The following is a 15,718-nucleotide window of genomic DNA, read 5'->3' as shown; positions in this document are numbered from 1 at the left end:
CATGCTAGCTCTTAATCTGCTGTTTTTATAACTGCCACGCCCTATGGTTCATATGTTTCTTTATTTGAAATCAACTATCTCCTCTTTCTCATCCTGTAATAAAAAGACGCTATCATCTTTCTTTTATAATACTCATATTTCCACAACAATTCTCCCCACCTCCTTTCCCCACCAAATTTATTTCTTTTTCAGTAGAATTTGCTGGTCACATTAAGTATATGAAATAAATGAAGTGCTCAGTTTATACATGAAATACAAAATATCCAGATGCGAGTGCTCGTTGAGATTCTTTTCATATTAATCGACAGTGTTTCCAGTAGAAGTAGCTCCATGAAGATTTACTGGACCTTTGCTTTGTAGCAGCTGAAAGCTAATTTTTATAGCTGTTACTTGATTTCACTGATGTCTTCAAACAATTTCAGTTTCTACCTCTAGGAGATTGGGGAAAGGATGACTACTTTGTAAATGATACATGACCAGTGGCTGAATCTGATATATTTAGGAGTACTATAACAGGAACAGCAGTGAGGCTGTTTTGGAATGATTCTAAAATTATGACAGTGATTTTTATTTGTGGTTTGCGAAATCTACTTCGTGACTGTAGATGTGCAGAAGGGCACAGCTTTCCTGGATGGAAACTGATGAGGAGTAAAGGAGTTTCTGGCAAATGGCAAAAAGGCAACATCTGGTGGGAAAACCATTTATCTAAGTTTCATGACAAGCTGCTCCAGGAGCTATGTCGATGCGATCACTTATCTGTTAGTGTAAAACGAATGAACTGACCCGCCATCTTGCGTGCCTTCAGGACAGTGCCATCCTTCACGTTCCTTCAACCCAAACAAGCACAACGCGCAGAGGAAGGGCATTTGGCACCCACTGTCCCTAGGATCTTCCTCCCCCACCGTTTCTGGTTCCTTTCATCTGGAAAGAAGACCTCTTCTGTCTTCCAAGCGGCCAGCAGTCACCAGGGGAGACACCCCAAGGGGCTTTGATTCTGCAGATCTTTATGGAATGAAGCTTAGGACCCGAGGGAATGGCAAAACAGTAAGGATGGGGACTGCCTGGGATCTGAGGTGTGGAGTACATATTAAGATAATCGAAAGATAGTAATGAGGATTCCTAGGCACTGAAGAAACAGTTTTGATGCTTATAGTGAGTGGGGGCCATAGTTCTTTGCACCATCATGCAGTGCCTTTTATATGCAAGTATAATGCTGCCCCACTTCCGTAATCATACTAATTGAGGTGATAGGTATACTGACACATCCATATAATTTCTGCTTTGATTCTGCTTGTAATCAAGACAGATAGGGAATGACTAGCGACCCTGGAATAGAATGAGATTGAGCAACCTACTTGGGTGAGGAAACCATGGCTTTGACCGTACTAACACAACATGCTAACCTGGCATAAACTCATGAGAGTGTATGTGTGTGTTTTTAGACTGGTGTGCACTCTAGATGTACAAACAAAATAAGGATATCTTTTCTCCTTAACTGGGGCTAGGAATGTATGAATCAGCTTTGATAAATTATGATTTGGTCCAGTCATTTTTAAAATTCCAATGATTGGGCAGCAAAATCTTGAGAAACAGGTTTTAAAAAAATTTTTGACATTAACAAGATCTTACTGAAAAAGTTTTAACCTATTGCTAATTATTATTCAAACCAATTTTGTTCATATTTTGTTCTCTGTTGCTTTTAGGTTTATCCATCCTCTGTTTATAGAAATGGAACAGATATCATTTATAATGTAAGTGTAGTCTAAGAGAGTTGCTAAATTTCTTGTATTTATGGATGCAAAATAATGATAATTTTTATAGCTGTTGATTGATTTTTTTTTATATCTTTTATAAATTTCAATTCTAAAATTTGCTCTAGTGCTTGGGTGGCCAGTAGAAAACCTCTTTGCTTTTATCTGATTTATCAAGTGTTCATTTTTAGAACAAATGTTTTTGTTTGCTATCTTGGTGTTTGTTTCTTCTTCACTGTTGTTTATTGATTTCCTCAGTATCATGGAATGGTTTCCCTGCAACTGGAGGATGACAGTTCCCCAGTTCACAAAAGGAAGACCAAAGTGCCCATCGTTAGTCAGCCACAGAAGGCAAGCGAAGTGGCAGAGCTGCCTCAAGCAGATAAGGTGGAATCCACAACCAGCTCACACTTCACCAGACAGGTATGGAAACCTCTTTACTTCCTTTTCACCTTACAACAAGCTGTTTCCTGAGTCATAAAACAGCCTTCAAGCTTGGGGATCGTTTGCTCAACACAAATGCTCCTCATCAAATGACTAAGTAAAGGGAGTAAATATGTGATCAACGTATATTAAATCACATCTCAATTGCCTTTCCTACCCATAGAGCCATTTGTCCTCATTTCCAAAGAACTGCACACTGGAATTGAAGGGACTTTTCCACTTTGAAGAAAGGCTACAAAAGCTGTATAAGTGCAATGGAATTGCCTGGAAAGCTTGGAGCCCCCAAACCAAGGTGGGACACAGGCTGAGCTGCCAAATATCTTTACTTGCAGTGAACCCTGTGATAAGGTAACAAGGAGGGAACCATCTGTCAATTCATGCTCTGTCTGTCTACTCTCATTACACTTTAAGGACAAAAAGGAAAACAAGTGGCATTTTAAAAATCATCACATACGTTAGTTATATCAATGCAATTTAAGAAGCATTTGCTTAGTTATCAGAATGTCAAAGGTGTAAAATTGAAACTGCTAACTTTAGCAGTGTTTTCTCTAAGAAGCCATTGCATTTCTGAAGGTGGAGAATTGGGATTAGGGCTGACCTCCTTTCTGGTGACAAAACTGCTCTATTTGAGTTAAGGGACTCATAGGACTCTTTATGTTGAGAACAGACTCTGGATCATAAAGACCATCATGACGTGAACACAGACACCTGTTTTTCAGGAGGTGGAAGGCAAAGCCTGTCCAGCCGGGTGGCACCGTCACTCTGGCTACTGCCACTCCTTGATCGCAGAGCGGAAAGGCACATGGAACACAGCCGCCAGAGCTTGCAGGGAACAGTAAGAAACCTTGTTTCACATTTAACCGATTTGTTTTCTGCTCTCTTTTTTGTTTTCTCATGAAACTGTTACAGAGTTGCTTCATTCATTCCAGTGGTCCGGGTCCGATGCCTGCCTACCTGGCTTTGTTTGAGGAACCCAGAGAGCGCTCTGTAGCTCAGGATGGGTTTGGGGCTGACCGTTGATGTAGGTTTTTTGTGGTAAAACTGTATTATTGCTACATTGCTAGTCTCAATCTTTTCTATCTCAGTCTTTTGGGGAAAGTCAAAAAGAGCTTTTCTGAGTTAGCAGCATTGCAGGTTCCAGTATTTTTTTTATTAATAAGAATTTCTGCTCATTGATTTTAAAATATGTAAGCAATGAAAGCTTGTATAGCGTCAGACTTATGATGATGTACGAGACATTGATGATTATGAAACAAGTTGGACAAAGGGTCACTGGGTAGTGGAACACTCAATGAAGGATGGCTGTGGTCAAATAATGACAACATTTACCTAGTCCAGAAGGACTTTAAAAATCCTCAGTAACCCTGACCCTCCTTTTTTGCCTACCTGGAATAAAACAATGCAATTAGATTAATGTGCCCCATGGTTGGGACTCGAGACTGGAGAAGTCCCAGCTGGATACCAGCCAGATCTAGCACGTTATCAAATTTAAAACGTTATGCTCTCTCAAAACACTAGTAAAAAAAATGAAAGGGCAAACCACCTTTGGAAAAAGCTGATCTCAAACATATATCTGATGAAGATCTCAAATCTTGAAATGCAGACTCCTACAGTTCAGTTACAAAAAGACAACCTATTTTAAAAAACAACAAATGACTTGGAGATTTCACAAGAGAAAATATACAATTGGTCATTAGGTACGTGAAAAAGGTGCTCACCCCCATTAGACATCAGGAAAATGTAGATAAAAATCATAATGAAATACCGTTTCACACCCACTAGAATAGTTAAAATTACACTGACAGACAATACTCTGTGTGTTGTAGAGCAAATGGAATTTTAATGTATTGTTGATAGATATATAAAATGGTTCAACCACTTTGTAGAAATGTCTGGCAGGTTCTTTAAAATTTACTGGCATGAATCTACCATGTGACCTAGCAGTTCTATTCCTAAGAATATACCCAAGAGGAATAAAAATATGTTAAAATAAAAAGGCATTCACAACTATTTCATATTAATCCTTTTCATAACAATAATCATTTGGATTATTTGTCCTTTTTGTTGATTTATAGGAGTTCTTTACATTTTCTCCATCAAAAGAGAAGACTGTAGATAACTTTTTTGATAAATTATTTTACAAACAACCGAACAACATGAACTTCTAAAACCTCCAGTGATATAGATAAATCTCAAAAATATGTAGAGAGGAAACAACCCAACATAAAAGAATACTAATTGTGTGATTCACTTTAATGAATAGAAAAAGCTGTTCATTAGTGTTAGAAATAAAAACAAGTTATCTCTGGCAGGAACTGCGGGTGACTGGAAAATAAATGATGCTCTGGATGGTTGGTCTGTGGATACATACCGTTGTCAAAATTCATCAAATTGAATAATTTACAGTGTGTGCATTTTAATGTGTGGAAATTATACCTCAATTTTTTAAAAAGCTAGCTGGGTATTTCAAAAGTACATTTAAAAGCTGGTCAAATTAGTTTCAGTTCACTAATGTCTTTCATGTCAAGTATAAGTAAAGGTAACATAGAGGTTAGTCAATGGCTTTCATGTCTTTGTTGATGATCAGTGGTATAAAATTAGTTAATTTTTAAAAAATCCTTTGGATATTCCTTGTTTAAATTCATATAGTCCCATAATGCTATACGTTAAAGGACAACTGAGACATTTTTCCACCAAAATAACTCAATGTCCTTGTTGCCACATGTTGTTCAGTTGGCTTTGGCTCCTGGTGACCCTGTGAATGAGCGATGTCTGCAGCACCCTGTCCTCAGCAGCCCTGCTCAGCCCCTGTAGACTCACACCTGTGGCTTCTTTATGGAGTCGACCCATCTCCTATTTGATCTTTCTTTTTGTCTGCTGCTTTCTATTGTTATCAGCATTATTGTCTTTCCAAAGAACCCCGTCCTCCAATGATGTGCTCAAAGAAGGACAGCTTTATTTTGTCATTTTTGCCTATAAAGATGTTTCAGGCTTAATTTCTGTAGTACCCACTTGTTTGTCTTTCTGGTGGTCCAGGGTCCAGATGTCCTACTTTATTTAATGTTTGTCTTAGAAATAGCGGAACAGGTCATTTTCCTCCTTAAGGAAAGACTTTGATATGGAATCAAAACTCTCTGAAGTATAAGGACAAGATTACAACATGCCACAGGTGGGAAGATATGGTGTCTCCATTGACAAAAATGAGGGCAAGTGCAGAAGTGCAGTTTCTTCTGAGACTTATTGATAAAGTATGATGAGCAGAGAAACAGAACCCTCAGACATCAAGTTTGGAAGTAGCGTTATTGTTCATCTTCCAGTGGTTTTCAAATAACAGTGCAGTGAACTCTAGTGACCTTAATGAAGTCTTACTTGCTTCTTAATGTTGTGAGAAAAATAGGTACAACATGTGTTGAGTGATATCTTTCCATCCATTCATCAATGTTGGTGTAAGGTCACCAACTGTCTTTTCTTAGGAGAACTAACTATTCTTTATTCTGAGATTATGATCCTCTAGCTTTTTGGTATCAAAAATCATTTTTATGGCAACTCCTAGAAATACTGTGGATGGCTTCATGTTTACAACCCTGTATTTGTCCTCCAATAGCTCCGTTTATTTTATTTTATCAATTCATCTAATTGCAGCTGGATTTTAATGGTGAGTAAGACTAGTTATAAAGGGTTTTTTTCATATACCTATTACTATTATACAATTCACTTATCCTAGCAATAAAATTAAGGCCCAAATTAATTTAAAAGCCTAGCTACTTCCTCATGCATTTGATCTAAGATTTCATCTACAACCTTGTTTCAAGCACCTTGACCCCATGACCCTTTTACTCTAGCTTGACCTAGTTCTACATGCCTCTTTGCCAGTAACACTTTCCTTTCATATTACATTTTATAGTTTACAGAATTCTTTCATATACATTACCTTATTTGATCCTCCCATAACTTTTGTGAGGAAAGCAGGTATTATTATCAACATTATACAGATAAAACAAAGAGATTCAGGGAAGCAAAATCCCTTGCTTATGTTTATGAAAGCAATAAATGAGAGAAAGAGGGCATTTTTTTTTTTTTTTACTATATGCTGGGGGATATCTCATGTCAGGTGTATTGACAAGGACACTCATTTTGACTTTGTGTTAGGCTAACCTAAAACAATTTTTCAACACTATGTGTTAATAATTTTGCATCTCTCACAGCAAAGACATAATGGGATTTTTAAATTAAATGATGAATCCTAAGTTTCCTTTGGATTAGAATCAAAATAACCTCTCAGGGCAAGCCTAAGATACAATCAAGTTCTGAATGTATAGATTCATTCATTCAATAATTTATTTGCATACTTACTGCAGAGCAGATCACACTTTTAAGTATTATCCCCTAGTACTGACCCCACAACTCAGTATCATCAATGGGCTTCAGAGATACAGACATTATAACTCTTCATAAGGCAAGCCCTTAAATCCTACAGTTTACTTCCGTACAGTTGTCATAAAATCCTTATAATTTTCTCCCACGTAACCCTTCCCACAAAGTCTATCAAGAATGTGAAATTAATTACAGAATTTAACTTTCATTGAGTTGGTGTCTTACTATATGTTCAATTAAAAAATGAACTAACAAGCAAAATAGAGACACATAGATAGAAAGCAGGCTGACAGCTGTCAGTGGTGGGGGGGTGGGTTGGGGAGCGGGGTGGGGGGAAAGATTGAGCAAAAAAGGAAAACACTCATGACATAGACAACAGTGTGGTTAATTGTTCAGGGAAGCGGGATTGTGGGGAGATGGAGAAGGGTAAAGGGAGGGTAAATGGTGATGGAAGGAGACTTGGCTTGGGGTGGTGAACATGTAACACAGCGTACAGATGATGTGTTGTAGAATTGTGTACTTGAAACCTGTATAATTTTGTTAACCCGTGTCACTCCAATAAATTTAATAAAAAGGAAAAAAAAGAATAAAAACATAAAAATGAAAAAAATTCTCTGGACCTGAATATAATAATAGGAATTATAAGTAATATTTGTTTATTATAACTATAAAAATATAAATGATATTTAAAAATAGTATAAATAGGTATATATTTTGTTCTGAAATAAACTATTATAAAATCTATTAAAATGATATAAAATTCCTATCTCCCCTATTAATTCAAGAAGATTAGTGATCGTATCTAGCAAATAAAACATAAAATAAGCAGGGTCAGAACTAATTTATTCATATGTTTTGAGGATATTTTCATAAACTCTGGTCTTGGAAATTTTTTAAGCTGTAGAACTGTGACTTCTTTTGAGGTATAAAATTGAGAAACGAGAAAGTTTTTAAAGGCAATTGAAGTTTTTCATCATATTTTATTTTATTTTTTTAAAGGTTTTATTTATTTATTTTTAGAGAGAGGGGAAGGGAGGGAGAAAGAGAGGGAGAGAAACATCAATGTGTGGGTGCCTTTTGCACCAACTGGAGACCTGGCCTGCAACCCAGGCATGTGCCCTGCCTGGGAATTGAACCAGTGACCTTTGGTTCACAGGCCTCTTCTCAATTCACTGAGCCACACTAGCCAGGGTTTTCATCATATCTTATAAAATGACTAATTATGTACCTATCAGTAATATAAATATTTTCAAATTATACACTATTTACCATATTGGTCCAGAAATTAAAACATCTATCAAATAGCATTTCTTATAGTTTTCTAGCATGTATAAGAGAGGCAAAGAAAAAATATATGGTATGAGATTTTTTAAATATCATAAAAAGCTTCTCATTGGAAAATTTTAATGAAAAGAATGGGTATGAATATTTATCTGATTTCATTGGTATGATACTTGAATATGCATTTTATTTCAGAACAACAAGAATGATTACCCCAAGAATAGTGAATACTAGTTATAGACATCTCAGAAACTGTCTAGCAGCAGATAAAAAGCAAACTAAAAGAAAAAAAATAAAAGATCTCCATCTTCTTTTGCATTAGTAATCCTTAGAGGAACACTTTTGGGATTTAAGGGTATCTCCACATATAACCTTCCTCTGAACCCCAGTTTCTCCCTTTCCTTTCAATGTGTTATCGTTCCTCCTACGGGGCCTCCCTGCTCCCTTCACCCATTACTTCTTCAGTTCATTTTGTTCTCTTTCTCTCCAACCCCTATGGCTTGAAAAATGGATATTCCTCTGGGAATTTTCAATTCTTTCTGTGATGTAAAATTTATACTTTCAACATTTTATAACCTGCATGTTTATCTTCTTATGTAATGTGTTTATGAGGTGGTTTTAGATTCTATAATTAGAATTAATATGCATCTCTACGCCTTTGATCTGGCATCAGGAGCCATTATTCAGTTTTGGTCTGTCTTTCCCTGGGCTCCCTTGCTGCTCGCGGTTCCTTTACAGAGGGTCGTTTACAGCGCCCATGTTTCAAGGACAGCAAATTTTACTTTACCCCTTGTCCCTAATGAGATCACTAGCTCAAGTCAATCTTGATCTCCAATCTCCTTTCCTCCCCATTGGCATTTTATTATTTTTCTAACTCAGAGGAGCCAGACTGCTAGATTGGGTATTTCTTGAATTTACATATTGTAATCTCATCTGCTCATTTCCTTAGGTTGTCATTGTACATTTGATAATTCTATTATTATAGACCATTATCTTTGAAACCATTTTGTTTTCCACAGGAGTGTCTGGAACCCCTGCTGACCTATCCTTAAAGAGTTACTCTGAAATATATCTATACTTAATTAGAAAGTTTCAAAAAAGTAGATGTGTATTTCTGTAACTAGAAACATTAAGTCTTCTCTTTTACATACTACACTTTGAATGGCTTAAAATTTTATAGCTGTCAAAAGATTTTATTTGCAGGTATGCCTCTGTATTTTATTTTTATTTATCTCTATATACATATCGACTAATACCCATCATACCTTATATGTATATGAGCATAAAAGAAATTACATTTTTATGAAATAACATACAAATGCCTATTTTTTGTATAAATAACCATAGTCTCACATTTTACCTATCCTTAACATAGCTATTTTCTCATCTTGATCTTTTGTGATTTTGATTCTCAAGAGTCAGAAAGGAAACCAAACTAAAATGGATTTTACAGTCTCTTTTAAAGATAGGTAAAAAATCTTAAAGCAGAAGGAGATGTTAAATAAAACCTGCTACTTCCCGATGATGAAGATGAGGCTGAAGTTACATCCATAAGGGAATTAGGGGCAGAGCAGAAAGGGGAAGCCAGGTCTCCCAAAATCTGTCCAGCACGCTGCACAGACTAAGGAAGTCCCCGAAGCCTTCCCTCAGCATATATTTCACACATGTGATATTCTGTGTTCTAACCCTCAGCACATTAGAGTTACCGTATAGGATGTGAAGGGTTGGGGAAAAGGTGTGCTCTCCTATCAGCTGAACTGTCAGACAAGAGCTGGCAGTGACTAATACATCAGAGACAAGCCACAACACTCAGCTACAGCAGCCTGAGGCCACTGAGAAGAGGAGTAAAGAGTCTTACATATCTCAGAAGGCCTAGAAGTACCACTTCTACCATTATAGAACAGTAAACTACTGTTATTGGTAAGGAAAGATCATTAAGAAATGGATAAATTATGTCCACTGTATGTGATCTGGAAAAGCAAAGAAATGGGTCTGAAGTTTGGAAAGACATAGGCAAAATGGATGAAATTCAATCCAACAGTTTTCTAAACTTATACAGGTATTACTGATTTTGTTTTCTATGTTTTAAAAATATGTTTAAAAAATCGTTTCTATGTTTTGTTTCCTATGTTTCTATGTTTAAAAAATCAGGCAAGAAGATCATGGTAACTTTGTTTCTTGTTGGAAACTTTCTGTTCTAAAAAAATAAGAAAATAATTACTAGCTTTCTACTTGAAGCATTTTTAAAGAGCTTTTAATAAGCCCTTCTGGAAAATTGGACACAATCAGATATTACTCATAGGAATAATTCAGTTAGCAACTAAAATAATTCATAAAGAATTATCATGCCAGTTAGAATGTCTATCATCAGAAAGACAAGAGATAAATTCTGGTGAGGATATAGAGAAAAGGAAACCCTTGTGCACTCTTAGTGGGATTGTAAATTGATTCCGTTGCTGTGGAAAACAGTATGGAAGCTCCTCAAAAAATTAAAAATAGAGCTGCCATACAATCTAGCAACTCCACTTACAGAAATATATCTGAGGGAAATGAAAACACCATATTGAAGGGGCATCTGCAGCCTCATGTTCATAGCAGCAGTGTTTACAATAGCCAATACATGGAAACAATCTAGTGCTCATTGCCAGAGGAGGGGATAGAGAAGTTGTGGTACATATATACAATGAAATAGTATTCAGTCATAAAAAAGGACGACATCTTGCCATATGCGACAACATGGGTGAATCGTGAGGGCATCAAGTCATACGGAGAAAGACAAGTAATGTATGATTTCACTTTATGTGGAATCTAAAAAACAAAAACAAAAACCATAGGAAAAGAGATCAGATTTTTGGTTACCATGAGTGGGGATATAAGGTGGGGGAATTGGATAAAGGTAGTCAAAATGTACAAACTTCCATTTATAAGATAAATAAGTACTTGGGAACGTAATGTAAAATATAGTGACTGTCGTTAACACTGCTATGTGGCATAGTTGAGAGTTGTTAAGAGAGGTCTCATCACACAGAAAAAAAAACATTTTTTCTCACATCTGCTACCTATAGGAAATGATGATGTTAACTTACTGTGATAATTGTTTCACAATATTCACAATAAAGTCATTATGCCATATACCTTAAACTTACAACAAAAACAATTCTTTTTGGGGGGAAATATTTATATTTTTAAGAAGAAGTGCTTTAACTTCTACACAATATATGAAGTTTGATAGCAGGGCTGTGCTCATCTCACTGGGTATGATAAAGTACCGCTGTTACCAGGGTGTTGGACTAAACATGCCGTGCTCAAAACATAGACCTTGAGTAATTTTATCTGAATTGTCTGGGTTACCCTACTGAACAAACTAACTGGATAATTGCCAAATTTATGCCAGTTAGAGATAAATTTCCTATGAGAGGAGTAATATTTTGATGCTAAACAATTAATATTTATAAGTGAGCAGTTGCTAATTTCTACACACACACACACACACACACACACACACACACACACACACCCCCTACTGAATTTGTGGTAAAAAAGCCCAGATATTATAATCAAATGTTACTGTTTTTGCTAGGCACTTACTTTACCCTGCAGATACTCATGAAATTTTTAAAAAATAGAGTATTAAAATTTTGAAAAGTTCTTTTCTGCACGTGTACTTTTTTCTATTTTAAACTGAGTTTGCTTTCTGTTATGCATGCATCAGCAGAAACGTCGCACTCCTCGTCACTGACGCGCTCCTTTTTGTTCATTGCTTGCAGTCACCTGGGCAGCCTCGTGACTGTCCTCTCCAGGCGGCATATGCAATGGCTCTGGGACTTCAGCGGAAGAAAGCCCTTTTGGATAGGCAAGTATCTGTGCTGCACTGCGGACGGCCAGATGGTTGTGGTTTACAACAGCAAGTAACATTAAATGGTTGGACGGTTTATCTTTTAAAACTCAGTTACACAATACTTTAATTTTTAGACATCCATGTCAAAGAAATAATAAGGGATGAAGGTTTATATATAGGTAAGAGAATTCAATGAATGGTATTTCTAAAAGTAAAAAGTTAGAAATAGTTATAAATAGGGGATGGTTAAATAAATTATAGTCATGTAAAGGGATATTTAATACTTAGTGCATTGCAAAAGCATTAAATACTGTATTAAAGACATGACAAAATGCCTCATGTTTATTAACATTCAATAAAGATATATTGAATGAGCATTATACATAAAGTCCCTAATGTATTGCATTTGTGGCAAGGTACTAAGTAAAAAGGCAGAGTGTACAACCATATGAAGCATGAAATAATTTAAAATAAAAAAGAAATTTATATATATCAGTTATATGTGTACATTTATATATCAATACATATAACATATATTTGTACATATATTAAAAAGAAATATGTCAAAGAATTAGAAATGTTTAAACTCCAGTGGAGAATTATAAGTGATCTTAATTTTATCCCTTGTTTTCTCTAGTTTTAATATTTCCTACATTTTTAACAATAATACAAATCTTTTCAAGTCACTTTAGAAATAGAATTCTCAGAGCCCCTTAAAGTCTGTATTCTCACCATCTCTCCTTAAAGGTGTTGGATTTCAGGGAACACTAATAAACTTATTCTTGGCTTCTCAAGATCTCTTTACTAAGCAGTGAGTCTCTAAACTCTGAAATTATCTGAGAGTATTATGTTAAGGCTAGAGGATGTTTCCTTTACATCCACAACAACTGGTTTCAAGGCTCTATCCCCATAAAGTACTTAGGTATAGCGTGATCTGATTAATAATTCAAGGAAACAATCTCAGACAAGATAGGCTATTCCTACCCAAAAGTACTTCATTTTATTATACCCCAAAATATTGATTGAGAATCAGTTGGAGAAGGTTGTATGTAACTAAGATGGTTTTCACAGTCACATTTGGTTTGGGAGATGTCAGAGCATGCTATTTTATTCTTCTTATTTCTCTTATAAAAGAGAGTGAGGAGGAGGAACGCTTCTTTAAGAAAAAACAGCAAGAGCTTTGCAACATTAAAGAGTAATTTGCAAAAATTGCCAGTGGGACTAGAGAGGCAAGTTGAAAAAAGCTGCTTTTTGTTGGAATTGTTGCAGATTGAAAAGATCTTAGGCTCCAGACTAAAAATAATATTTAGTAAGTTACTTCCATGTAGGAAAACCAGGACATTGAAATAATGAGGAAGAAGAACAATAGACAAGAGTGTTTATATGTCCCTGTGATGGAAGTTCTGCCTGTAAGATAATATAAATAATAATTGCCATTATTAAACACTTGTATATGCCCTGTGCTTCACATGCATTATCTTATTTCACTCTCAAAGCAGCCCTAGATATACTATTTTTATTCCATTTTGTAGACACAGAAACTAAAACTTAGAGTGGTTAAGTAACCTGCCCCAAGATGCTCAATGAGCAAGTCTGGAGCTAGGATTTAAATTTGGATCTGCCTGATCTAAAGGCCTCATGGGCTTAGCTGTGCCCTGTAGAATCCCCAGGTCCCATTCCATGTTTTACCACATAGGCCCATGTTTACATGTGAGTGTTGTGCTTGGAACTGTAGACTGATATAGTATCCAAGTATAAATGTAATAAAATCATTTGGCACATTCTTTTGATTCACATCAGGTTTGAGTGACAAAATTCATGCTGGCCACTGGGAATGGATCGGCGGTGAAACTGTCACCTTCACCAACTGGAGGAGAGGTCCCGCTAAACATCCGAAGCCTGGCAAGAACTGTGTTCTGGTTCAAAGACAAGGAAAATGGCAAACAAAGGACTGTAGGAAGGGCAAACCTCACAATTATGTGTGCTCCAGAAAACTCTAAATGTAACTGGACTTACAGGTGCCGCGTAGGATTTCTCACCTATTTATTTACAGGATTTGTGCATATCGCTCAATAGAAAACAAGGTGTCACGACTGGCTTGGTACATTTTTTGTCATAGTATATGAGGGATTGTATCTAGTAAAAAAAGAGAGAAAAGGAGCATAAATGAATAGCTCCAGAAAAACTGATAAATGAATATTTCTTACAGGGAGAAATGCAATTCTTGCATTACAATACTTCTCAAAATAAATGCCTGATGTGTTATATGGTGCGAGATTTGCTTACTCTAGGAGAACACCACTGACCCTGTTCCATATCTTAGCACCAATTTCATGGCCTTTGGATATTTTGATTCCAATACTTGAAATGGGCCCATTCTGAAATCAACATTGCAGGTGCTTCTAAGACTTCGGTCTGAGTGAAGCTAACCCTACTTCATTAAATTAAGGTCAAACTGCAAAGGGACGAGTTACTTTGTCCCTGTGGAGCCCTTTCAAATTTGAAACCTGAGAGAAGAGGCTGTGGATCAGAAGGGGAATTCTCTGTGGTGAGAAAGGAAAACTTTAGATGGAAGAATCTTGCCAGTGGAAGCTCATCTGCACAGCTCTAGTTCAGGTAAGAATGCAGAGGCTACCTGTGCTACAGAGGTGTACCTACCCCTACTCATGGGGCAGATCTCCTTTTGCAATAAGAATGTTGGCATTGTGCCATTCCAAGGCTAGTGATTGGGTTTCCCCAGCCTTACAGAGTCATGAGAAATTTGAAATAACGTGAGCCTTTCTATTCATTCATGTTACAGTACGGACTAGGATTTTTCAAGGACATTTGGAATAAAGAGTATATTTAAATGGTGGTTAATATAAGGAAGAAAAATATTGCTTGCTCAGAAGTGTCCTAATGAACTATGCTGATGACCAAAGAAAAATAATACTAAAACAAAGCCCGTGAAAGCCTATATTCTCAGAAAGGATTTTGATACAATTTGAGCCCTTAAATCTTTAATTAATATTTGTAGACGTGCCTCTACAAGTCTACACGTGTAGTGAAGTGAGTGTAGACGTGTAACTCACTTCTCTAATGTAAAGGTACCTTATTAAGGTATAATGTTAACTGAGTGAAACCTTTTTGTAGCAGTGAAGCATGTTGCAGACTTACAGGAACTCCCTTCCGAAATCAAGGTTAAATTATAGAAAATTAGAAATTTATGTCTGAAACATTTACTCAAAATTTTCCTCTTTTCATATTTACTAAAAATTGTGGTTGTGCCAAGTGTAACTTGCTATTTGAGCACCAGTGTAACTTCAGAGTCAAAATGAGGTTACCTATAGTAATACCTTGAGTGAAACTAAAAAAAGACTGAAGAAATTCAGTCAAGTTTCTGGATATAAAAGATTACAAGCTTGTTTTATTCCTGCTCATTTATCAAGATTTGGGTTAATAGAAATATGTATAAAGAGAGGCTGGAATAAGATTTATACATTCTGTCTCTTAATAAAGTTAAACATCATTGTGGAGTCATGAGGCTCCTTAACTGAAATATCACAAGTAGGTTCTAGACTGGCATAACATACATGTCTCCTGTATGACACAAGCAGTCTCCGGTAGTTGACCAAAAGATCCAAAAACCCATCCCTTGTACCAGCTCTAATTCCCTCTAATCCACTGGCCTCTGCCATGTGGAAAGCTATGATGCCAGATAAAGAAACCAAAGAGTCGTTTACTAAAAGGGTTCCATTCTAGGAGAGAAAGTAGAAGTTCAAGGAACGGGGAATTCAGGGGCCACTTCTTCCTACTGGAACTCCGGAACTACATTGACTCTTTAAAACTGAAAATCCACAACAAATACGTAGAACTGGTTTGTCACGATATACATTATTATACAATGAATATAACTGCAATGACAGTGATATTAAATGTAATTATGATGTTAGCACAGAGAGACTCTGTTTTTGATTTTTTATAGCAACTAGAAATACTACAAGAATGTTTAAAAATATTTTTGATCATGAAGGCAATAATCAAGTTGTAA

At 36.2% G+C, this 15,718-nt stretch overlaps 1 protein-coding gene across 1 annotated transcript in view; it reads left to right on the top strand.

The window, feature by feature from the left end:
* FREM1 (FRAS1 related extracellular matrix 1) overlaps window positions 1-14,670 on the top strand; it is a 115,729-nt gene extending 101,059 nt beyond the window's left edge. The window contains 7 exon segments of the mRNA XM_054583175.1: window positions 806-1,044; window positions 1,704-1,751; window positions 2,010-2,174; window positions 2,359-2,487; window positions 2,915-3,030; window positions 11,618-11,703; window positions 13,489-14,670. Of these exon segments, the coding sequence (XP_054439150.1) occupies window positions 806-1,044; window positions 1,704-1,751; window positions 2,010-2,174; window positions 2,359-2,487; window positions 2,915-3,030; window positions 11,618-11,703; window positions 13,489-13,688 (983 nt within the window). The 3' untranslated portion in view covers window positions 13,689-14,670.
* The last annotated feature ends 1,048 nt before the right edge of the window (window positions 14,671-15,718 follow it).

The sequence above is a fragment of the Pteronotus mesoamericanus genome, unplaced genomic scaffold, assembly GCF_021234165.1.
Source record: "Pteronotus mesoamericanus isolate MK-2021 breed Mesoamerican mustached bat unplaced genomic scaffold, CSHL_Meso_final contig_73, whole genome shotgun sequence".
In the NCBI taxonomy this organism is placed as follows: Eukaryota; Metazoa; Chordata; class Mammalia; order Chiroptera; family Mormoopidae; genus Pteronotus; species Pteronotus mesoamericanus.
Note: the sequence above shows the minus strand (reverse complement) of the source record. Positions and strands in the feature narration are given on the sequence as shown.